This window comes from Colletotrichum lupini, chromosome 1, assembly GCF_023278565.1.
Source record: "Colletotrichum lupini chromosome 1, complete sequence".
Lineage (NCBI taxonomy): Eukaryota > Fungi > Ascomycota > Sordariomycetes > Glomerellales > Glomerellaceae > Colletotrichum > Colletotrichum lupini.
Window position 1 is genome coordinate 4,327,964 of NC_064672.1, and position 22,608 is coordinate 4,350,571.

At 53.9% G+C, this 22,608-nt stretch overlaps 8 protein-coding genes and 2 non-coding genes across 10 annotated transcripts; 4 read left to right on the plus strand and 6 right to left on the minus strand.

The window, feature by feature from the left end:
* Positions 1 to 24: 24 nt before the first annotated feature.
* Positions 25 to 2,742, minus strand: CLUP02_01291 (sey1; the record flags this gene model as incomplete). Its single annotated transcript, XM_049280333.1, has 4 exons — positions 25 to 308; positions 365 to 2,100; positions 2,153 to 2,584; positions 2,651 to 2,742. 4 exons carry the CDS (start codon positions 2,740 to 2,742, stop codon positions 25 to 27), a joined length of 2,544 nt encoding a protein of 847 aa, XP_049136290.1.
* Positions 2,743 to 3,019: 277 nt separating this feature from the next.
* CLUP02_01292 (uncharacterized protein) lies at positions 3,020 to 3,251 on the minus strand (the record flags this gene model as incomplete). The annotated part of the gene is made up of 2 exons (XM_049280334.1): positions 3,020 to 3,032; positions 3,118 to 3,251. The coding sequence occupies 2 exons, from the start codon at positions 3,249 to 3,251 to the stop codon at positions 3,020 to 3,022; spliced, it is 147 nt and encodes a 48-aa protein (XP_049136291.1).
* Positions 3,252 to 3,488: 237 nt separating this feature from the next.
* On the minus strand, positions 3,489 to 4,662 carry CLUP02_01293 (fructosamine kinase; the record flags this gene model as incomplete). Its single annotated transcript, XM_049280335.1, has 3 exons — positions 3,489 to 3,582; positions 3,679 to 4,366; positions 4,476 to 4,662. 3 exons carry the CDS (start codon positions 4,660 to 4,662, stop codon positions 3,489 to 3,491), a joined length of 969 nt encoding a protein of 322 aa, XP_049136292.1.
* Positions 4,663 to 4,955: 293 nt separating this feature from the next.
* On the plus strand, positions 4,956 to 5,040 carry CLUP02_tRNA010. Its single transcript has one exon. It is a non-coding gene; the product is annotated as a tRNA-Cys (tRNA).
* A 1,237-nt stretch (positions 5,041 to 6,277) lies between these two features.
* Positions 6,278 to 8,438, minus strand: CLUP02_01294 (uncharacterized protein; the record flags this gene model as incomplete). Its single annotated transcript, XM_049280336.1, has 9 exons — positions 6,278 to 6,721; positions 6,769 to 6,841; positions 6,924 to 7,316; positions 7,426 to 7,493; positions 7,555 to 7,676; positions 7,743 to 7,871; positions 7,949 to 8,009; positions 8,172 to 8,323; positions 8,396 to 8,438. 9 exons carry the CDS (start codon positions 8,436 to 8,438, stop codon positions 6,278 to 6,280), a joined length of 1,485 nt encoding a protein of 494 aa, XP_049136293.1.
* Positions 8,439 to 8,640: 202 nt separating this feature from the next.
* Positions 8,641 to 12,907, plus strand: CLUP02_01295 (succinate-CoA ligase; the record flags this gene model as incomplete). The annotated part of the gene is made up of 17 exons (XM_049280337.1): positions 8,641 to 8,658; positions 8,720 to 8,823; positions 8,913 to 8,950; positions 9,014 to 9,021; positions 9,101 to 9,535; positions 9,585 to 9,683; positions 9,733 to 9,825; positions 9,886 to 9,984; positions 10,038 to 10,182; positions 10,217 to 10,315; positions 10,401 to 10,663; positions 10,850 to 10,984; positions 11,129 to 12,278; positions 12,342 to 12,366; positions 12,438 to 12,482; positions 12,556 to 12,737; positions 12,825 to 12,907. The coding sequence occupies 17 exons, from the start codon at positions 8,641 to 8,643 to the stop codon at positions 12,905 to 12,907; spliced, it is 3,021 nt and encodes a 1,006-aa protein (XP_049136294.1).
* On the plus strand, positions 12,887 to 12,975 carry CLUP02_tRNA011. The gene has a single exon. It is a non-coding gene; the product is annotated as a tRNA-Cys (tRNA).
* A 462-nt stretch (positions 12,976 to 13,437) lies between these two features.
* Positions 13,438 to 17,478, minus strand: CLUP02_01296 (mitochondrion organization and biogenesis protein; the record flags this gene model as incomplete). Its single annotated transcript, XM_049280338.1, has 6 exons — positions 13,438 to 13,502; positions 13,625 to 13,916; positions 14,043 to 14,498; positions 14,557 to 14,827; positions 14,919 to 16,421; positions 16,769 to 17,478. 6 exons carry the CDS (start codon positions 17,476 to 17,478, stop codon positions 13,438 to 13,440), a joined length of 3,297 nt encoding a protein of 1,098 aa, XP_049136295.1.
* Positions 17,479 to 18,972: 1,494 nt separating this feature from the next.
* CLUP02_01297 (tat pathway signal sequence) lies at positions 18,973 to 20,659 on the plus strand (the record flags this gene model as incomplete). The annotated part of the gene is made up of 3 exons (XM_049280339.1): positions 18,973 to 19,363; positions 19,624 to 20,189; positions 20,321 to 20,659. 3 exons carry the CDS (start codon positions 18,973 to 18,975, stop codon positions 20,657 to 20,659), a joined length of 1,296 nt encoding a protein of 431 aa, XP_049136296.1.
* Positions 20,660 to 21,354: 695 nt separating this feature from the next.
* CLUP02_01298 (calcipressin) lies at positions 21,355 to 22,110 on the minus strand (the record flags this gene model as incomplete). The annotated part of the gene is made up of 1 exon (XM_049280340.1): positions 21,355 to 22,110. The coding sequence occupies one exon, from the start codon at positions 22,108 to 22,110 to the stop codon at positions 21,355 to 21,357; it is 756 nt and encodes a 251-aa protein (XP_049136297.1).
* Positions 22,111 to 22,608: the final 498 nt, after the last annotated feature.

Below are 22,608 nucleotides of genomic sequence, written 5' to 3' on the forward strand. Positions count from 1 at the left end.
CGCGCGCACGAGGGAGACGAAAGTCTAAATGTCATCAATATCATCCTCAGCGCTCTTCTTCTTGCCCCGGCTGTCGAGCGTGTCCATGCTGATGGAATCGCTATCGCGTGCGGGCATGGCGAGCGCCTGCCGCGCCGTGTCCGAGTTCTCAATGAACTCGCGCAGCTTCGCCTTGCCAATTTCGACACCCTGGTTGGCGGCCGCGTTGGCCATCTGGTACATGGGCCCGAGCATGTTGAGCGTATACGCGACGTAGGTACCTCCGGCGAGCATGATGAGGAAGACGAAGAGGAACGGGTTGCGCAGGACTGTCGTAAGTTAGTATTCGGTTCAACACACATCATAATATAGAGACACAACTCACCAGCAACGATCTCGTTCCATCCAAGAGCCACCAGCAGAGCATAGAAATACAGGGGTACCTGTGCGACACCGCCAATGGCACTACGCTTGGCCTCGACGTAGACACCGTCCGCGGTCTTCTTGAACCGGATGACGAGGTCTTGACGCTTGCTCTCGCTGAGAACAGTCATTTCCTCCTCGAGGCTCTTGCCATCCTCCTCATCGACACCGCCAATCGGTGTCAAGTCTTCCTCGTCGCTGGGCTCAACTCCACGGGGTTGATTTCCAATCCAGGCAGGCAACTCAGGAGGTCCGTAGCTTTCCGAAAGCTTGAACTTTGACAACAATGGGATGAGCGTCAGCGTCGACTCTCTTGCCTTGGTGTAGATGCCCTCGATGTCGTCAGTAGGTCTCCAGATTCTCGGTACGCCGGCCTCGTCGTATCTGAACTTGTCCTCAAAGTTTTCTCTCAGCTTCAACAGAATGTTGCCCTCCATGACCTCTTCCTCAATCTTCTCGCGCAGGGCGACCCAACTCTTGCGCCTGAGGCGCCAGAGACCAACTTCGACCTCATCCTGGGTAGCTTCGAAGCTCTTGGCACGGTCGGTGAACCTGCCCTGTGCGTCCTTGACGATATCGACAAACACGGTCCAGATACGATCCCAAAGATCCTTCTCCGCAGGCTTCTCGCCAGTCTCGGGGGCGCCGGATCCAGCTCTACCGGAGCCGAGTTTGTTGAATTCGAGGCCAATCGCATCGCCCAAGCGGGACTTGACCCATCGCTCCACCCTCGTGGCCAACCGGCGCATCTCTTCCTTGCGCAGCTTACCGCTCACGTCGTCCAACTCCTTCTCAAACAACACATACTGTGACTTGAAGTTGGACCAAGCGACGCCAGGGATGGCGAGGCTCTCAGCTTCGGTCTTGAAGAACTCGAGCGTCTTCTTCTTCTCCTCGGTAACGATCTCAGCAAATTCGTAGGCCGCGCCGGACTTTTGGCCAGCCTTGACAGCACCCGAAACGTGCTCACTGAAGGAAGCAATGGCGGCCTTGTGAGCGGCGGACAACTGTGCGTTGTAAAGCGTCTTGAGGCGGCCGTCGATCTTAGCTTCCAAGTCTTGGCGCTTGCGCGAGTAAACACCCTTGTGATACCTGCTGGCCTGAATCTCGAATGCCTTGAGACACTTCTCACGAGATTCGCGTCCCGTCACACCCAGATCGGCCAGTACCGCGGGCTTACCGGCTCTGGCAGATTCGGACTGCTTCTCCTCGAGCGGTACAACGGCAGTATCGAAACCAATCAGGACCTCCCTCGAGATCTCATCGCAACGGAATTGCGCAAGCAGCTCTTGCTGTGTCGGCAAGTCCAGGTCCTTGTTGTTGACAATCTGATCCCAGATGCCCTCAGCGTAGAGCGAAAAGCCGTCGGCGGGAATGCGTCGGTGGTACTCGGGGAGGAACACACCGCCATCGAACTCCTGAGTGCTGGCCCCACTCGTGCGGTGCCCCGCAGTGAACCTCCTCCCCAGGTTCTGGATCTCGGTAGTGAACTTATCAGCCTGCAGGATCTTGTGGGGGAGGGCGGCAAAGGCGAAGTCGAAGTAGTCCTCGATGCGCGAATTTTCGAGGCCCTGCGGCTTGGAGATGGAGGACCAGATCTTAGTCAGGTCCTGGACCAGGGTGTTGCGCAGGTTCGCAAGGGGCGTCGTGCCAAGGTGGTCTCGGATTACGAAGAAGAGGAGTGATCTCAAGCTCGACCTATGTAGGCTGTTAGCGAGCGGCGGGGTTGCCCACGCACAGGGCGACTTACTGCTTGTCTTTGAGGAAGAGCTGTAGGTTGACCTCAAAGACGGTTTTGAGTAGGCCCATGTTGGCACCATTGTACAGGCCGACCTGTGTCTCCCAGAGGTTGACAATCAAGACTTCGCTAGTTGCCAGTGCGAACAGAGCGCTCTTTCTCTCGAAATCCTGGTCTTCGCCACGCTCGCGTCCATCAGTCCCCTCAACATCCATAACGATGATGTTCTCGGCCATGCCGGATTCCTTCTTGTTCTTGGACATCCATATTCCCTTGGTAGTCTGCTGGCGCATCGTCTCGGACATGACGGAGAAGTCGGTACCAAAGAGGTTGTTCAGCAGCGTCGACTTGCCAGTGGATTGGGAGCCGAAGACGGAGATGAGGTGGTAGTTGAACCCCGCCTCGGCGACGCGCACTTTTTGCAAATATGTTGCGACATGGGAGCTGTACAGAAGTCAGTTAGCCATTATTCATCGTCGGTTCGTTGAGGCGGGGGAGATTGTATCGTACTTGAAGTCCTTCTGATCGTCAATGACCTGGATGCCATGCTCGTAGTTCTGGGCATCCGGCTCTTCGCCGACAGCAGCAAAGTGGCCGTTCATGGTTGCAGCGACGAGTGAAGCAAATAATGTGGAGGGGCAAGTCTCGTAGGGTTTATTCGGTCATTGTCGTTTTCCAGAAATAGGTAAGGAAGAAGAGGAAGAAAAGGAACGGGAGAGCAAGCCAAACGTTGTTCGGGTGCAATGTAGCAACAGGGGCGAAAGTAGAGTGCAGTGCGTACTAATGGGAGTTGGCAGCTGGGAGAGGAAGTGACCACATCGACCCTTGTGATCAAATTCCCCTGTCATGGGCCGTTAATCTTGCCTTTCCCACCTGGCTTTACTGCCCTCCACTGTGGGAAAGTGTGCAGTTGCGCCGGATGAATGGTTGGTCCGTGCTGTTTCCCTCCCCCAAGTTCCCAACGAGTGGCCAGTCACCCAGTGATTGGAGGCTCGGTCTCAGGGCAACCCCTGGCATGTGAATCCTGGTATCTCTCCAAAATCCCCTCGAAAACATCAGACGACGTGACCACGACATGTGAGGTATCTCCGTCGAATAGCGGACCAGTCATGGTGAATTGTACGGGTAATGAGATACGATGTGAGGCTCCTGACAATTTCTATTCAACGGAGACGACTGTGTCCATCCAGTGCTGCCGTCCCTGAAACTAAGAGCTGTCAGTCATTTCGGTTGGCCGCTAATACAAAGTTCATGGTTCCCACCGGCGCGGGCCGGCTTTAATGTGGAATTCCTCAAGCACAAACCAATCTTCCCAACGTCATGGTAATACTGATAAACTTCAATTGATTCAGCCATACTTTGAAATCAGCTTCTTCATGATCCCCATGGCGCCTCCGCGGTATCCTCCACCAAATAACGCATAGTGGTTGAGGTGGTGATATCTGCGACACCTACAAGTTAGCGGGGCAAATCACCATGGCAACCCCCTTTCAAGCAAGTGGGCGAAAGCTCGAAGCGGCGTGAGGGAGTGGACTTACAACTCGTAAAGTGCAACTCGATCATCCCACTCTTCAACTGGCTCCGCCTTCGGCACCAGTTCATTATATTCGTTCCAGAAACTACTCCCAAAGCCGCCAAACATCTTCATGATGCCCAGTTCGTACTCGGCATGCCCATACACGGCCGACGAATCGTAGACAACCTCCTCCGCGCCGCCCTTACCCGCAATCTGGCCACGGCCGTGGTTTCCGCTCCATAGATCCCCGTGGATCACCACCGGCTTGATCCCCTTGATGCGGTCCTCGCCGATCAACCGCGGAACAACCCGGCTCGCAACGGTCTCCACGACCTCCGACAACTCTCCGTCTGCGCCGTTCCTCCTGATCCCTGCGCGCAAAACGCCGCGCAGCCGGTTCTCGGCATAGAACTCGGCCCACGTCTCCTTCCACGCGTTCTCCTGTGGCGTCGAGCCGCAGCATGTGCTCACAGGAAAGCCGTACATAGGCCTGTCGAATCCCTCCGGGACGGGCGCCGGGGTCGTGTGCATCTTGGCAAGCTTCGCGGCCAGCGACATGCCCGATCCGCCAGGGGCCGAGGATCCCAGATCCAAGAAATCTGTGACGAGGAAGTATGTGCCCGGGGATGATTGGTATCGCCCGTGGGCGTGCGACTTTGGGCAGAAATTCGGCACGGCGTTGTGGATTGCGTTTAGCGATTCATGTTCGCCTGCGGGAAGTGTCAATGCTCCTGCTTCTAAGACAGCTTTGGATGCCAAGTCAAGTGCAGATCTGTTCCTTCACCAGATTACTCTGCACTCCAGCCAGGTTTCACCGACCTCTAAACATGACTTCGGCGTCTTTCCCAGAGCCCGTCTTGACGAAGAAGTTGGTGGGCTGACCATCGATGACAGAGGTGAGTTTGAAAGATGATGCGAATCCGGAGCCGCCATGAGACGCGATTTTGGTCTGTTCAGGATCAAGCTGGAGGGCTTCGAGGATGGCTGGATCTACATGTGGTGCCATTCTTCGAGATGTGTGGGATTGACTCGACCGAGTCTGGTTTGACAGGCTGGTAGTTTGTGTGATTCAAAGTTGAGCTCTGGAGCTCAACTCAGTTACATGCCACCAGCTCAGACCGTTGGGGTGAGCTCTGAGTGACGTAGAATAGCAACGGCCTCCACAGTGACTGTACCGCCCCAAGCTGCATGCCTTTCAGCCCCACAGAGACCCATTGTGTTTGTCATTTGCAGCCACCGTGTCCTCTCACCCGTCTTAAACACTGCTCTGGTGGATATGCTCACATTCAATAACCACTTGGATCGATAGCTCAGTGGTAGAGCGAGAGATTGCAGTTAAGCGCAGTTTATCTCTAGGCCCCGCGTTCGAATCGCGGTCGGTCCTTGTCTTTTGCTGTTTGCACTGCCAGTCCTGTGTTTGCCGCTCAGAAGCGTTCTATACTTTTGTTTTGTTGACTATCTTTGTTGGAGATCGCCTTAAGGTGCTGCTGTTGTCACTCTTTAAAGCTATTGCGTGCTGTTTTCAAAGCTTGTTGCTCCAAAAAAACACCTGATTCGGCTCCCGGTGCAATGGTGGGGTCAGGTTCCCGACCGATCAAAAATGACGGGGCCGTGATGGGGCCGTAGATGCTCCGCCAAAGCTTCGAAATGATTCTTCGAGACAGTAGGAGGAGCAGAGAAATGATAGAAACCTGGAAGCTATCTGAAAGATGAGATAAATCATACTGGAAACCTGGGTACCGAAGTCTTTGGTGTAATGTTTATTGAACTAGCAAAATGAACCCCAAAGCATCCTCCAGTGTTCGTGTAGAAAGTAACGCCCTCCGCAATGTACCAACACCAAAACACCCTTCTCTATCTCGTGGTATCTATCGCCTTGACACAACATCCAAGTCACGGCTTCCCGAGAGACGACCGGACCAACCAAGCGAACCTCATTTGGCTGATTCTCCGTCCCGCCTGACTGGCTGACATGCGGGAGCCAAAAAAACCCCCCGGCATACCATACCTGGTCAGGCCTGCCATTACCCCAACTCTCCAAGCCCACCTCAAGCCAAAAGCGAGATAGCTAGCACGCCAACCACCAGCGGCACGGCACCACACCACAGGGCCAAGACCCAAGAGCATGTTTCTGTTTACCCCATCCTATCACTTCCCCAGGATTGAGATCTCACCAGCCCAACGGGACCAGTCCACCACCCCCGCTAACACAAAGCTAGGGGGTGGACGCCCGCCGGCGTCGCTCCCAGTTCGTCCAACGACTGCGACCCAAGGACCCCTTATCTGGCATCTCAAACCCTAAATCTGGTGCTCTGGACCGTCGCTTGTGCAGCTTGCAAGAACAACGACGCTCTTGACGATAGTAAGCGTCTTGGCGTCCGGGGGCAGGATTGAGGGGCTGTGATCCAACCTGCCTGAATGAAAGGACGGCCGGCCTTGCTCGAGCGACACAGGGCAAGTAAAGAGGAATTGTCGGAAAGAATGGTCCAGACTCCCCCAACGCCAAGATGCCACTTCCCGGGGTAAATGTAGCCCAGATGTAGTCAGCTTTCCTCGCGTTCTTGTCATTCGCTTTCCCCTCCATCCCTCATCACCCCCTTCCCTCTCCCTTCTCTACCCTCTTAGACGATTTCCTTTCCCAGAGCTAGGCGGTGAACGTCGGTGACAGAGGCGCGGTCTGAACTGGCGTTGCTATCTTGGGAGTAGACGCTGAGGTTTGTCGTCGACGAAGTCTCTTCGCGGCGGAGCGGTGTCAGGTCTGATTCTGACTCTCGTCGCAGAGCCATCGTCCGTGTCTCTTTTGCTGCTGCTTGGCTCGGGATGGACGTGTAATTTGGCGCCGTGGTCTGTGGGACGGTCGTCTTCCAGTGCTCGCCGTTACCGTTCCAGCAGGCGGAACATGGACATTGGGGAGTTCGGTTGATGGCTGGCGGCGGGGTGCAGTGGCGCTTCCACCAGCTGAGAGGCTTTTGTTCGGAAGGCATTGTGATGTTGGTGTTTGTTGGAGCTTGAGAGATGAAGTAGAAGGAAGGGATCAAGGGACCAGTGAACCAAGTCCAGAGGGTCTATGTGTATGCGTGTGTATGAGGGTATGAGTAGAGATCGACTGGACTTGGTAAAGGTCAAACGGTGACCCCCTTGACAAGAAAGCGTAGAGACTCTGGAACGAAGGCGAGGAAACAGAACTGGAGATGGAGACAGGAAAACCGAGACAAGGGGAGGAAGACTTCTCGGGAAAGGGTGGCCCCAGTGAGATTATATACCCACGATGAATGACCTCCGAGACCATGACCGGCCGAGCCCAGGTCAAAGACGGTCTTGTGGGACCCCTGGATGTAATACCCATGACCTACCTGCATGTGAAGCTGAGCTGAGTGGACGGCTTGCACACTTGCAAAAGCTCGACGCCCCGGCTGAGGTGTACGAAGAACAATCTCGACTGGGCGCTTGCCTAAGTAGCTAGCACCGGGCTGGCTGCCGCCGCCGGCGCACCTCCAAAGTGCGATGCCATGTGCGTCTCGCTTCCTTGGAACCGCCATCAATAAGACTGCAGTCGTTGCTCGGTCTCGTGTCCAAGGCTCACTCGAGTCCAGGAAGACTAGCAAAATCTCGAAGAGGACGGCGTTGTGAAAAGTTGAGAGGAAAGGAGAGAAAAATGGTCTAGGTACAAGTTAGTCGCGAGATTTGTGAGGTTCGAAGGGGGTACGTACAGGTTGGGTTAGTCACATTCGCGGTTTCGCCAATCGCCTCCAACGTCTTCTCACCTCACCTTGAAGTTGGCTCGGGACTGGTTCGGAGAGTCTTCGCAATGTCAGAACCCGCTTTTCCTTGTTGTTCCTACGGCCAACATACGATGTGGAGCCTATTCCATCATGGAATCAACAGTTTTTTTCCTCACCTTTCTATTACCGGGTGTGCGATAAGACCTGAGCGGTGCCCTACTTGAAACTGTTTCGCTGGCTTCGTCGTTGCGAGGTTGCGGTTGTGGCTGCGACGTCGTCAACGGTTTCGCGACTGCGACTGCGACCGCGAGCTGTGTAAGGCGCCGATCATCCGGCCGATCAGCAAACGGTAGCTAGCGGACACGTTCAGCCTGGTGTCTCTGCTCGGAAACCGAAATAAAAATGAGAAGAATATTTGGTCTCCAGAAGTTTTGGAGGTGTCTTCGTGAGGGAGAAAACCCGGGAATAAGTGGCGAGAAGAAATGGCGAGTATCTCCATCATCGCAACACCAAAGTCCAGACCCCGTCAAGGAATCATCCCGAACAAAAACCAAAATTCGCGTCATCGACCCTGGTTAGTGTCAATAGATATGGGCATGGTTCGGGAAGTGTCCGCCGGGAGGGCCTTTCGCTAGCATGCAAGCTAAAGAGATGCATGGGAACAAGATGCATGGGAACGCTATTCCCGTAGCAAGGGTATTGTAAGGTCAAACGGTCACGACGACTGGGATCTCGAGAGGAATTTAAGAGAGTTAACCGCGGGCCGGGAAACGACATGTCTGTTGAGCCTCACGGTGGATCCCCTTCCCTTCCGCTCGATGGTTGTTGTGGACGCCCCTTCATCCGAGAATCGCAATAGCCGAAGGGGTATCCATTTTGTGCCGACAGATGCTGTGGCTGGAGGGATCTCGGAGATGGGTCCTGGGATTTGCGGAGTGGAATGGCCTGATCACCACGTCCGGCGTCGCATCGGAGTCAATTTGATGATATAGGTTCTTCCGGCCCGACGCTTGTGACTGTTGATGTCTTTCTTGTTCTGCTCTTCTTTGCCAATTACCATTTTGGTCCGTCTTTCCTTTAAAGAAATCGGATTTTAAACCAGTTACTAAACGACTTCAAAGCAACAAGTGTTGCTGAGACAAAGTGAAAGTCATATCAGATCAAAGACAGGGGTCTTCCCAAATTCGCAACTAGGCTTGCCAAGACAGCTCCTTTATCGCTTCTTTCATTCTAGTACCTAACATGCAGCAGAATCATCAGGCATGTTCTTACTCCTTGAGGTTCGCGTCTCTTCTAGTCTGAGTACTAAAATTGCATTATGATGTGTGAGTCTTTTACCAGCACCTGCTTACCCAAGGACCTTTGCTGAACTCGGAGCAGCCTAGGGTTATTGAGGCTTCTACCGGATTCAATGGCTGTCATGCCTGGACACGCAAAGAACTGCCGTCTTTGAGAACGGGACGTCTATAATCTCGCCTCGCCCTTCACTATTAAGCCGTCAAGGCATTAAGATGGGTTGACTTCCACATCACAGCCCATCGTCAACCCAGCTTAACGACATGAACCCTGACGGTCAACTCTAGTAAAATCCTATGCTGGGAATGACGAAACTCAAACCAGATGGATGTGTGTCAGCGGCCTTCGTATTACCCGGCACGAAGCAACTGGAGCCATACAAATGCGCGAAACACTACTTGGAATACTTCAACAACACTACCACAGAACCCCTTCTGCCGGCTACCGGAATTCGGGAACGATGCGTCCGATGAGCAGTACGTTGAGGAATACTACTCGTACCAGCTCTCCTGCTATGTCCAGCCCTCCGCAATAACGCCTACGGATGACGACGACAAGAGCACGGCAGCCACCGCTTCCCACCAAGAAGGAAAACCCTCATCGCGTCTTTGGCTGCGCAGAATATTGCAATTTGCCGGCAGCCTGCTATCAAATGCCAAGGAGATCATTCGAGCTGCGGGATCGACTACCGCGAGGAGGCTGGATCAAGCTCGAGCGGATATCAGCACATGGTGGTTGGCTAGCCGAAGACTGCGACTGTGGTTGGGACGATTGAGGAAAGCCTTGCCCATGATCATACTGTGCAGAGTCATGGCTCAGTGGGTATTGGCGCAAGACCGGCCCGTCTACGTCCTGGTCCACGTATGCCAGTCATGGTCAGTCGTAGTCAGTGTTGTACCAGAGCCGATAGCTGGTGTCGAAAATCGCATCATCTAAGGCTCTCCGCCCGACTTCCAGCGCGGCACCTCAGTATTACGTCCACCAACTAGGCGGTCACGCAACAGATATAGTGGATGGATTAAACGTGGTGAAAGGCTGACTCTGGCGCACTGGCAAAGTCATACCGAGATGAGTTCTGTAAGTCACAACCTTTGACAACTTCAACAATGGTCGCTGACTTTGTAGCAGGTTCCAAAACTGCGATCAAGCGAGTTTCACCGTCATAGGTACGACCTCTCGGTTCCGAAATACACATGATGTCGTCAAGATAGCATCTATACCGAATCAGACAAGACGATTGGATAGGTAGGGTTCATCTCGGTTGCCATTATGCCGCAATATGGTTATACGCAATGGCGCTCAAGCAAGGGGTAGGTTGGAGCTGAGCCGAGGGAGTCAAGATTTGTTCTGGTGTATCTGTAAGTTTTTCAACAATATGAGTACAAATGGACGTGCTGCTTCTGGAGTCGCCTGGCAGCGTGCAGAAAGCTGGATCCTAGCAATGTCTGAAAGTCGAGGTGAAGAAATGACGCCACATGATGAGCCTGCAGATGCAGCTTCCTGCTGCAGTGCAGACACGTGGTTGGTGTTGTGTCTTGACAGGCGCACGGGTTCAGAGCTCGGGCCACTTTCAGCCGCTTTACCGGATGGTCTCCGAGTTCGACCTTGACTTCTCGACGGAGCTATCCCGTGCCTCGGCCAGTGATGGAATACCTAGTGATATGGAGTTATTGTGAAGTCCTAAGAGAAAAATGAAGATATGAGCTAATATATCTGTTATTATCAGGTTCTGCTTTGTACTTCCCTACAATTAGATGTGTAGGGTCACAGAAATATGGCGACGGTTTTGGCGGAGGAAGCAAGCTCCGTTGGCAGCTAAAAGCGGCGGTGGAACCTGTAGCTCGGCTGAAGCTTTGTTCCGAGCGAAAACCAACCAGAGGACCGGGAATTCCCGCGGCCCAGAAACCTCTGGTTTTCCCGTTTGAGATTGCTGGAGATAGCGCTTTCCTGCAAACCCAATTGCATCACAGCACACTCGAAGGACTCCTCGTCAGTCCTCTTCCTTTTTCCTTCCTACGACTTCGCGCCTTTGCATCCCACCCGTCGGGATCTTCTTGTCAGTCATTTAATTGACAGGCGCGCTTGACGTTTTTTCCCTCTTCCTCCGATCTTCGAAAACCACCCCCCGTCCTTCGCGACACGAACACATAAACCCCCTTCACAATCATGTTCAAGCTCGGACGCAGCCGGTTGGCTTCTGCCATCCAAACTTCCTCAAAGGTCGCCGCTCCCAGATACCCGGGCCTTGCCCAGCAACAAAGGAGAAACCTCAGCATTCACGAGTACCTCTCCGCCGACCTTCTGCGCCAGGTAAACACACCCACCAGAGAATCTGCGATACATGGGGCCCCACTCCTTTTCGGGGGGGCCAGTTTTTCAGGAGCTTCTCAGCCAGCTCAGCGCGATAAAGAACCAAAACAATAGCTAACGTGAGGGTCGCTTTTTCGTTTTTAGTATGGAGTCAGTGTCCCCAAGGGATCCAACGCGAAGACCGCCGCCGAGGCCAAGGCCATCGCAAAGGAGATTGGTGGTGAGGATATGGTCATCAAGGCCCAGGTCCTCGCCGGTGGACGTGGAAAGGGTACCTTCGACAACGGCCTCAAGGGCGGTGTTCGCGTCATCTACTCCCCCACTGAGGCCGAGATGTTCGCCGAGCAGATGATTGGCCACAAGCTCATCACCAAGCAGACCGGCGCCGGCGGCAAGCTCTGCAGCTCCGTCTACATTTGCGAGCGCAAGTTCGCCCGCCGCGAGTTCTACCTCGCCATCCTGATGGACCGCGCCTCCCAGGCCCCCGTCATCGTCTCCTCCTCCCAGGGCGGTATGGACATCGAGACCGTCGCCAAGGAGAACCCCGACGCCATCATCACCACCAACATTGACATCAACAAGGGTGTCACCGACGAGATCGCCCGCGACATCGCCGTTAAGCTCGGCTTCAGCGAGCAGTGCATCGAGGACGCCAAGGACACCATCCAGAAGCTCTACAAGATCTTCCTCGAGAAGGACGCCACCCAGATCGAGATCAACCCCCTCTCCGAGACCTCTGACCACAAGGTCCTCTGCATGGACGCCAAGTTCGGCTTCGACGACAACGCCGACTACCGCCAGAAGGAGGTCTTTGCCCTCCGTGACACCACCCAAGAGGACGCCGACGAGGTCCGCGCCGCTGAGTCCGGCCTCAACTTCATCAAGCTCGACGGTGACATTGGCTGCCTCGTCAACGGTGCCGGTCTGGCCATGGCCACCATGGACATCATCAAGCTCAACAAGGGTACCCCCGCCAACTTCCTCGACGTCGGTGGTGGTGCCACCCCCGCCGCCATCAAGGAGGCCTTTGAGCTCATCACGAGCGACCCCAAGGTCTCTGCCATCTTTGTCAACATCTTCGGTGGTATCGTTCGCTGCGATCTCATCGCCAAGGGTCTCATCAACGCCTCCAAGGAGCTCAACCTCAAGATCCCCATCATTGCCCGTCTCCAGGGTACCAACGTCGAGGCCGCCCACGAGATCATCAACAACTCTGGCATGAAGATCTTCTCCATCGACGACCTCCAGACCGCCGCCGAGAAGGCTGTGCAACTGTCCAAGGTTGTCAAGATGGGTAAGTCATAGGATTCCCCATACACTCGTTCTTAAAGCTCAGATGCTAACTGTAATCCTCTAGCCCGTGACATTGATGTCGGCGTCGAGTTCTCCTTGGGTATCTAAAGCTCTAGCGTTGTGTTTAGACTGGCCTCGCCCTGTACATTAATTGACATAGCCCTAGGTTGAAGGAGCTAGCACTGGGAGCCGAAATATCAAACTTGTGTTCAAATGTCACTTGCAAGTTTCCCACAAACGCACGTCGCTCCGTTACCTGTCTTGTTGTGAATGTGAAGCATCCCGCGCTTCGTCAAGTTTTCCATGTCCCACCCGTCCTTCTCAGCTGCATACGATGAACATGTTCATATGGTTACATATGCACAATTTGCTAAGCAGAAAAAAAAGCCCCCACTCCACGTCTGCAGGCGAAGCGTGTCATGTAACCACATCATCCACATCAACGGTTCCCACTTCTCAAGTCCCCAACTCGCTTCTCTCTCTCTTTGCCTCTCGCTTATGTGTCCCCTTGCTGCATTTTCTCCTTCCTTGCCAGAGTCTCCATGAGACGATGGAGACGTCCTCTTTCCCAACAGCCAGATGACTAAGCCTTCCATCCCGCCTAACCCAGGATCGATAGCTCAGTGGTAGAGCGAGAGATTGCAGCTCCTCAGCAGCAACCTATCTCTAGGCCCCGCGTTCGAATCGCGGTCGGTCCTTGGAATCGCCGTCATTTGGTGAACAGTTTCTTTTGCTTTGGGTTGTGTTTTGCTGGAGGCTTAGTAGTCTGAGTGAATTTTGATATGCATGAGTGAGTGCGGGCTATGTGCATAGGAACGATGTAATGGTTTGATCCCTTGATTCTATACTTAAAGCCGGTGTCTTCATGATGTGGCACTTACAGAGTTGCGAAATATGAACTTGCCGAAAGGTTTCTTTCATTATTTGTTGATTGCACACTTCCCACGTCTTGAAACTTGAAGTAGCAATACTGTGAAAAATGAACAAATCTGCTGAAAGGGAGGACCGACGTCTGATTCACACCAGCTACGATAATGACTCAATCCTTTCCTGATATGAGACTCCAACACCAAACATCCATATATCCTCATACAATCCTGCTAAAGCCACGAAAGGCCAGCAAACCTGGCTCATCGACTAAGTGTCTGCCCCCCTAAGATTTAATCATAGACCCCATAAACAACCCAAGAGCCGTCAACGCCAACGCAAGCGGCGTCGTCGCATTCTGTATATCCCCCGAAATAACTCCAAACAAGTACAAAAAGCAAAACGCAAAAAAAGGCGAGAGGCATAGCAGGATATACACCGACGTCATCAGCGCAGACCGCCGTTCTCTGATATACAGACCCCAAAAGTCCTCTTTGCGATTACTCCGCTCGTCGAGGTAGTGGTACCGCTGCGGTATGCAGCCGACGGTATCGTCGCTCAACGCCTCGACGGTATCGTAAAACGGCAGGCCGAGCGATGCCCAGATGACGGCCTCGCTCTTGGCTGTGTAGTGGAAGACGTGGCTGAATTCTTCGGGAGAGACCGGGGGTTCGCGAAGGGCGGGACGCGGGTTGTAGTAGTAGTCCTTTTGGGATGTGTTTGGAACTTCGAGGCCGCGGTGGGCGAAGCCGTTGTGGCAGAACTTTTCGAACTGGTGAGAATTTAGTGTGAGTCTTCAGGCTCGCGTGCTATTATGCTAGCCATCTTACGAGGCCGTGATGGGGAAGAGTCTATTGTCTTTGCCTCGCTTTAGGACGAAGGAAAGGATATCACTTACACGCACAAACTCGCAATGGGAGAAGTTGTAAGGCGAAAACCACCACCTCCAGAAGCCTTTGAGCTCGCGATACGCTTTTCGCAATTCTTGTCCAAAATCCGCGGTGTCTAAGTAGAGCGAGGGTAGTTGCCTGAGCCGATGCCGACCCGTAGTCGCGAGCAAAAAGATGTACCTCGGCCGGGGATATTCGCGCTTCTGTCCAGTCTGATTATCCTGACTAGGCGAGAACGCTGGGTCAGGTAGCTTTGATGATTCGCTGACGCTGGAGGTCTTGATGGATCTTGTCCCCAGCGATGAGGTCTCATCGGTTTTCCAAGACGTCGGCGGAGGGTCTGATGCCGGGTTGCTTGCTGAGCCTGTATGGTTCCGGCTTTCGAGAGGATACTTCTGCAGCAATATTGCAATGTTACCTGCAAATGAGGCTGGGACGGTCTCCCATCTTGATATACCGCACCTCTGAATATGTAACGTTAGGAACATGGGTCTCTGCGAGTGAGTAACGAGACGAACTCACACAGCGCCATCCAACTCGCGCCTCAGTGGAGCTCAAAGCATGCTTGGGAGGTGGCAGAGGCCACCAATCCCATTCCTCCTTGGTCATAGTTTCCGCCCAGGTTTGGAGTACTTCGAGCCTCTTCGGTGTGCTTTCAATGTCCAGCAATAAGTTTTCAGGACTTGACTCTTCCAGCTCCGTCAGGACGACTTGCATCTTATCCTTCATGCCAATCCAATACTGGTCCTCTAATGTATCTTTGCCTTCGAGGACCTTGGCAACACTTCTGGGCCTGGGTGCGGAAGGTCGGTTTGACAAAATCGGACAGTCTCCTCGTCATGTTTTCAAAAGCCCCGCTGGAGAGAACAAAGGCTCTGATGGACTCAAAGTTCAACTCGTTCGCTTGTCCCTCCTTCTCCTCGGGAGCATCATCGCCTTCTTCCTGGCCAAGGTCGTCGTCTTCCTGCTCGAGCTGCGCGAATTCATCTCGATGAGGGTCCTCAGAAAGAGTACCTGGAGCATCCTCTGGCGCTTTGGTTCTCGGCTGGTCGAGGGCAATGGGCTCGAGGCTCTTTTCGGCAATTCTCGAGGTGACCCCTGATGCGATTGCCAGCCGGTAGACACGGAAAAATACTGCGGACAGAGCTTCTTCCTTGGTTATCGCTTCTATCGCCAGTTCCAGGCCGAGGGACCGCAGAATCCGGGTCAGATTCCTTCGCAGCCTGTCAGGTCCTACCCGAGGCGTCTGCATGGCCAATCTGAAGAGCGGATACAAGGTATCATTTTCGGATAAGAATGATATCGCGTTGCCCAAGCCCGATGTGACCGGTGTCGAAGTCGAACCTTCAATCAAAGTGGTTGCTGACGATTGGAAGGATGCCACAGAACTAGTTTCCCACGCAGTATCGTCATCATTGCCGAAGTCCCTCTGATTTAGCTTCATGTCGTCGACGGTCACCATAGCGGGAAACATGCTTCCACAGTGACTAAAGGCGCCTGGACTGCTTGCCAAAAAGTCGCGGAGGTGACTTGAGTTGACGAGATCTTTGCACTTATCCCACGTCGTGAACTTCTGGAGCCAATCCTTTCTCCAGGCGAAAAGGGTTGGATCCGAAATGGTCTTCGCAATGTGTTCCTGCAGACGTAAGAATGCACTTACGTTGCCCTCCCCATAGATTGGCATCATATCGACGCCAAATAAACCAGCCAGCGAGTATGCAATGTCCTCAAGTCGATACGCATTGCGACTCGTGGCCCAGAACATCTTCCGGGCCACGGACACCTTTGCGAGATCACCACCTTGGAGAATGAAGGTGTCAACACCAGTAATATCAAATAGGTGATTCCGGAGCTCCGATCGTGTACCGATAAGTTCCCACCCTCGGGAGTAGAATACAAGCTCGGGTGGGGCAATAAGTTCCGGCAGGGCCCAGGACCGCGTAAACCATCTACTGCGTTTGAACGTATGTCGAAACCTGCCCTCTAGATTATCGTCAAGATTCCTGTCGGTCAAAAAAACATGGCCAGCCGGCAAAGGGCGCTCTGATTCAACGTCAGACAGATAGGCGATGCATAACGCCGCTGATTTGAAGATGCGGAAGCTGGACTCGACTGCTTCACTTCGTTCGGATTCGCTTTCGATGTCCACGCAAGAAGTATCAATCCAGATATACCTCAGCATTCGCTCTTGGGCAACAAGACAAGCGGCGTCTATCTTTCGAAGGCCAGCTCTTGGACGTAGCATTTGGCCGTCCCTCAAGTCTTGGAATAAAACCTCGTCGTGCTCCCAAAGGTGAGATAGCACCGCGTAAGGTGGAGCATTTTCAAGATCGAAGACTTCGAACTTTTTCGTCTCAGTGGATAGAAGTCTCATAACTTGTTTGCGGCTACTGGTGTATTTCTCTGCAAAAACTAGTTGATATGTTTCCCGATGATAAAGGTCTTCGTCTTGCGCGCGGAGTGAGGCTTTGCGGTCGCAAAGAAGGCTGATAGGCAGCCACATCCAATGGGAAGTATGGGGTTCATGCAGCTGCTAGGGGTGAATGATTGGCTCGGTCACAATGCGCATATTCGACCGCTTGAGTTTGACAATCGCTGCGCTGGAGATGTATGTTGATGTAATGTTCATGATTAGATTTTTGAGGCCATGTGCCGGCCGTTATGATGTAAGAGCTGAGATGGTATTCGAGCTGCTGTTCGAAAAGAAGTGCAGTCGCCGTTGTCCAGCACTCACATGATGGTATCAGATAGCTTCCGCTGCAGCCTCTCCCCAACATTCTCCTTGGCTTCCTCCTCTTTCCTCCTCTGTATCGCCTCCTTGCGGTTCTGATGGTACGACGGGTCTCGGGTAACGCCCTCGCGTCGCCATTTGCTGGGCGGCTTCAGGCCCAGCTCCGCGTACCGCGACCACACATTAACGCCGCGCCGGAACCACCTCTCCTGCCTGTCCTCTTCTTCCTCGGGCGTCGCCTGCCACTTGCTCCTCAGAATACGGCGGATCGCCTCAGGCGACATTTGAAACTTGTCGGCGAGCGTCTTCAGATCGTACTCCTCGGGGAACTGGGCGTGCAGCGCCTTGATGCCAGCAATTGCATCCGGGGACAAGCGCTTGCGCGGATTCCAGCCGTCGGGGAACTTCTTCTTTAGGGCCTCTTTTTGGAGCTGCCAGTTTTCTCGCTTCGGTTTCGCCGGCTCTTCGTCGGGTTGTTCTTCCAGTGGTCCTCTTGATGTAGCCTGCTTTCCTCCTTTTTCAAATGGTATGAAGTCACGCTTTTTGTTGTGAACGGCCGATGTCGCAAATGTGGAGGCTTGGCTGATCTGTAAGGTACGGTTGTTCTTGACGTATTGGGGGAGTCTCGGTGCGACGACGGGTTCAGAGATGTGCAATTGCGAAATACCCTGGACGAAAAGCCGCAGGGGGCTCAGGCGACAAGAGCAGAGCATCGCGTGATCGTGAGGTTTCTGATTCGGGATGAGATGGGAGGCAGTCGAGCTCTGGTGTAAAGTCGGATACTTAGGTAGGTGGAGGTGAGGTTAGGCAAGGAGGCGTTTGCTGGCCCGGAAGGAGGAAAAAAAAAAAAGTCGAGCTCGAGTCTAATTAATCTGGTTCCGCGACTGGACGGGACGGGACGCGCAGACAGGAGAAGGGAACCCGCCGCAGGGGCGTCCGGCGGAAAAGCGCCGCTGCACCGGGTAACTGCAGGAGCTGCTGTGGAAGTGCTTGCAGCGGGGCGGATATGGAAAGTCAGCACTTGAGAGTGGTGCCCCGCCAGCGCCTACCTTATCAGAATAAACATCGACTTCATCCTATTCTATCACCGGAGTGAACATACACAGAATGCCTATATACCCCCCTTCAATCCCATTCCTGTCACCAGAAAGCAGGCGTCCGTCTAGGTCGATGGATCAGGTCAAACTTGCTGGTTGGTGGAGTGGTTTAAGGTCAACAATCAATTTCACACCAACCAGCCTACTTGACGACAGGCTTAGCGAGTACCCGAGTTCGAATCCCAGCATGAGCACCAAGAGATGTAGCCTACCGAGGTGAACTCTTTTGTTTTTTTTGTTCTGGCTCCTTCGTTCTTGGGTCATGTCATATATATTTGTTGATCCCAATGGGGAGCTTTTACATCATTTGCACTAACATCAACATGGGTTTGAAGTGATCAAAGAGAAGCGCGTCTTCCACTTACACATCACATCATCAACTACAACCCGCGGCCTTACTTACACAACTCTTTCTAGTCTAATGAAGCAGAGGTACTGAATGAAGGCTGTTCCATCCGACCGAGCTTGCGGTCATTAGCAGTCCAACCCGAATTCCGCCTCTACCTCACAACCGAAGAGAAGGCCCAATCACGTGCAAACATCATGGCACATCCATGTCCTTGGCAGTCTTTGAGGCCGTGGGGCCAACCTTCCCGAAGCACATACCTGCATCTTCGTCCAATCTCAGTAGCAATTGCCGTCCTCTTCCCACCCGGCTTACCGGTCGACCAGTGTGGTCCGGTGATTCGCTCAGTCAGGTGTCAAACCCTCCTCATCCGAAAAGGGCCACCACTTCGGGGTCTCCAACTTCCAAGTGAAAGTTGCTCTCTCTCTCTGGTCCTACGTTCATTGCCTTGTATTCATTTTCTTGTAGTTATTCATTTCATATGATTCCTGGAGCTTAAATTGGATGAAGACTTTGGGTTGGTCTAACAACATCTAGTTCCCGATGAGACAAGTCTTTTGAGGTCTATGAAGTCATTCCGCCCTTAGCTTGAGCTTTGCCCCCCGATTCGCCAAGGCGAACTGAACACTGAGACTTCCAGGTCTTTTTCAACTTTTCTCTCCTCAACTTTATACTTGGTGATTGGCTACTGTCTCATACATTCATTTCATCTGACTCTCCTTTTGCATCGTTTACTGTCAAGACTTCGAAATCCAGTAACAGCAATGGCAGGTGTCCTTTGGTACCGGGGTGAAGAGTGGCGAGAAGTTTGGGACTACTGGTTCAAGTGGACCGACGAGCACCTCACATCCGACAACCTTCGCCCAATGATATATACTTACGATGAGCTGGGCGCCGAAGCATTGGACCGACTAGATGAAGTATCACCTCCTGTGAAACGCTCGACCACCCATAGTGAGAAGGTAGACACTCCTCAGGACGCGAAGCCACATCGAGACCTGTATGCTCTCTTGAGAGACAATGCAGACGCAGACGAGGTTCTGGGAAAACTATGGACTGAAATCAACACGATCCCGCCATGGGTCGACTGGGCCCAAATTGAACGCGGACAACAAGTCTTTCTCCGATACGCAGCCCCAACCATATTCGCCGTAAGTCCAAACCACACCCATCTCGCGATCCATAACTCCTTATCTCAAACCTCACTAACAACCCAATCCCACAGCTCACATTCCAATCCCTCGTAGGCGGTATGGGCGGCCGCCGCGTCGTAGAAACCCTCTCCAGGACAGGCGGCTTCGGCGTCAACGTCACCCGCCGCCGCCTCCTCGAGACCTTCCAGCACATCATCCAAGTCACCCGCGACCTCCCCTCCATCCAGCCCGGCGGCCATGGCCACGCCTCCTCCGTCCGAGTCCGCCTCCTCCACGCCGCCGTCCGCCGCCGCATCCTCCTCCTCGCCAAGCAGAGACCCTCCTACTACGACGTGGCAGCCTACGGCGTCCCCGTGAACGACCTCGACTCCATCGGCACAATCACGACCTTCTCCTCCACCCTCCTCTGGATCGGCCTGCCCCGCCAAGGCATCTTCCTCAAGGACAGCGAGAAACAGGACTACCTCGCCCTCTGGCGCTACGTGGCCTACATCATGGGCACGCCCAACGACGCTTTTTCGAGCCTAAACAAGGCCAGGGCGATGATGGAGTCCTTGCTTGCCTCCGAGATCCAACCCTCCGACACCTCGCGCGCCCTCGCCAACAACGTCCTCACGGGCCTCGCCGAGCAGCCGCCCTGGCACGTCTCGAGGGAGTTCCTCGCCGCCGAGACGTACTGGCTCAACGGCCCCAAGCTCGCGCGCGCGTTGGCGGTGGAGAAGCCGCCGTTTTATTACTCGCTGCTTATACTCGGCCAGTGTCTCTTCTTCATGTTCATGTGTTACTCCCGCCGTCTGTTTCCCCGTTGGGACGAGTCGAGGAATGAGGTCAGTCACAATCTACCTTTGGATATACTCTTTTTATAATTTGTTCATATGTCGGCAACAACTTGACAAAAGAGAACGCGACCCCCTTAATTACAACATGAACTTACAGTACCCTCTAACACCCCTCCCAGAACCTCAAAAAAGCCCTCTTCAACATAACCATCAACAAACCCGAGCTCGGCGCCCTAGGCAAAGAAACAAACTTCGAATTCAAGTACATCCCGACCCTAGACGTCCCGTCCACCGAGGCAGCGGCCCGGACCCAGCAGCACCCGGACCCGTCGACTCACGAGCCCGGCTCCACCCCCGCAGATGCGAAGACGGGAGCACGAGCAGGAGCAAGCACACGCCGCGTGCGCAGCAACGAACGCCGGAGCCTCATCACATTAGGCGTGGTTGCCACCGTGGGCGGTCTGCTCGCCTGGCTGGGCATCCGCGGGGCGTCGGCCCTGTTTGGGAGGGTTCTCTGAGCATTATACCTGCCGATGAACGTGAGTCCTTGCAGGGACAAAGGTGCCCATCATACGTCAGAAACAATCGTCAGACGGCCTGGTCCCGATCGGCTGTGAGGGGCCGGATTTCTTCTGCCCTTGGTTGATGGGGTTCGAAAGCCATAGTGTAGATCACTGTATCTGAAGATCAAACCGTTTGGCCTGGCGCGCATCATTCCTGTCCACGAATCTGACTCCACAGCATGAACGTCTCTGCCGCAGGTTTCGGGTCGCAGAAGTAGTAGTAGAGCTACATATTACAATACTGAGACAGATATAGAGGTCCACGTCACTTTTCTTTGTTGGTAATCAAGTTTGTTTGTTTCGCTGTCTTTCAATAGTGAAAGCGAAAGGTGAATCTAGTGTACAGGAAAAGACCTTGTGTGCTTCTTAGCAACACAGGAGAAACTTTTTTTGCGCAACAAATTGGCTCGTTGGCCAGCAGGAACGACAGTGTGACAGTGCCGATCCCATTCGAATAGTATTCCTCCTCAATCCAAAAGTGTACCGCTCAAATGTGCAAGCTGTGGTCTTTCCGTTAAACGCCATCGCAAGCCCATTCGATGCTAGATGCGTGCCCAAAGTTCCTGAACCGCCACAATCCCAATATCGTACCATCCAACGCCTGACCAAGATCGCTCTTTCAAAAAACAAATTGGGTTGAAATCAAAGAATTATGCGTGGTGCATTAGCTCCACGGGTGGGCGAGAAGTATGCGCCATGATGGGCTTCGACTCGATAGGACTGAACTCCATTGGCTCGTCGGTCATGTCCTCGAGGCAGATGGCAGGCAAATCGGGGCTGGTGCCGTTGACGTCAGGCTGGTAGAGCAGGGTTGAGCTCCTGCTGCGAGTTTGTCTTGAACCGTCGACGGGGCTGATGGGGGTCTCGACGCCCGTCGGGCGGTGGTGGAGCTTGGCCAGCGCATCGGCGAGGTCCTCTGCGTGCACCATCTTGTTGGGGGCGTCCTCCAGCTTCATCTCCCAGCCGTGGGGGGGCGAGGGAGGGGGAGAGATGAAGAAGAGCTTTCCGGCGTCGGGCAGGGCGAGATGGCGGTCGGTGACCTCGACGGGAGTGGGCTGGCCAAAGTAGACGCGGACGCGCTCGCCCATGACGGCTTCACCGTCCCAGACGCGGCGGACGGCGATGGCGTCGTCCTCTGAGAAGAAGGAGACGACGATGCGGCGGAAGGACTTGAGTGGTGCCCATGAGTGGACTGGCGCTGTCTTGAGGATGAGGTCGCGGATGGTCTGGAGGTTGTCGGGGCGGAAGATGGAGGTGTCGTTGAGGTTTGTGAAGAGGAGGGTGTTTGTGGGTGGCGTCGGCTGGACCAGAGGCGGCAGAGACGAAAGATCGAGGGAGAGCGACTTGTTGGAGCCGGTCGAGCGTCTCGAGAAGATGGGGCGGGTATCCAACTGAGGTGATTCCATTTTGGATGGTTGTGTATGTGTATGTGGTTGAGGTGTGGGTTTTGCGGTGTGTGTGGCGAGGAGGTTGTTTTCCAGCTCTTTACTGTGTATTCTACGCAGATTGTGTAGTGATCTTATTCATCTGCAGAAGAGAGGCTTGCAATAGTGCGGTTTGTTTGTGTAGTGTTTTGGTTGTTGCTGGAGTTGGAGCGAAGAATGATCGTGGTGGTTGGCGGGAGGCGGTCTTGGTTATATGTTTGAGCGTGCCAGTGAGAGAGTGGCTTGGCCAAGCGCTACTGAGGGACTACTGGGGTCGGGCGGAGTGTGGGATGGTTGGATGGTGGACGGTGCCAGGCTTGCCAGGTGGATGGTGGATGGCTGAGTTGTTAGGTACTTAGCTTAGGTACTGCGTAGAGGGGAGGGGTGCCGTTGCCTCTGGACGTTGAGTGGGGCGCTGGAAGTGTCTGTGTGGATGAAACGGGAAGGCCACACGGACTCACGGGCCCGTTTGAAGTTTCG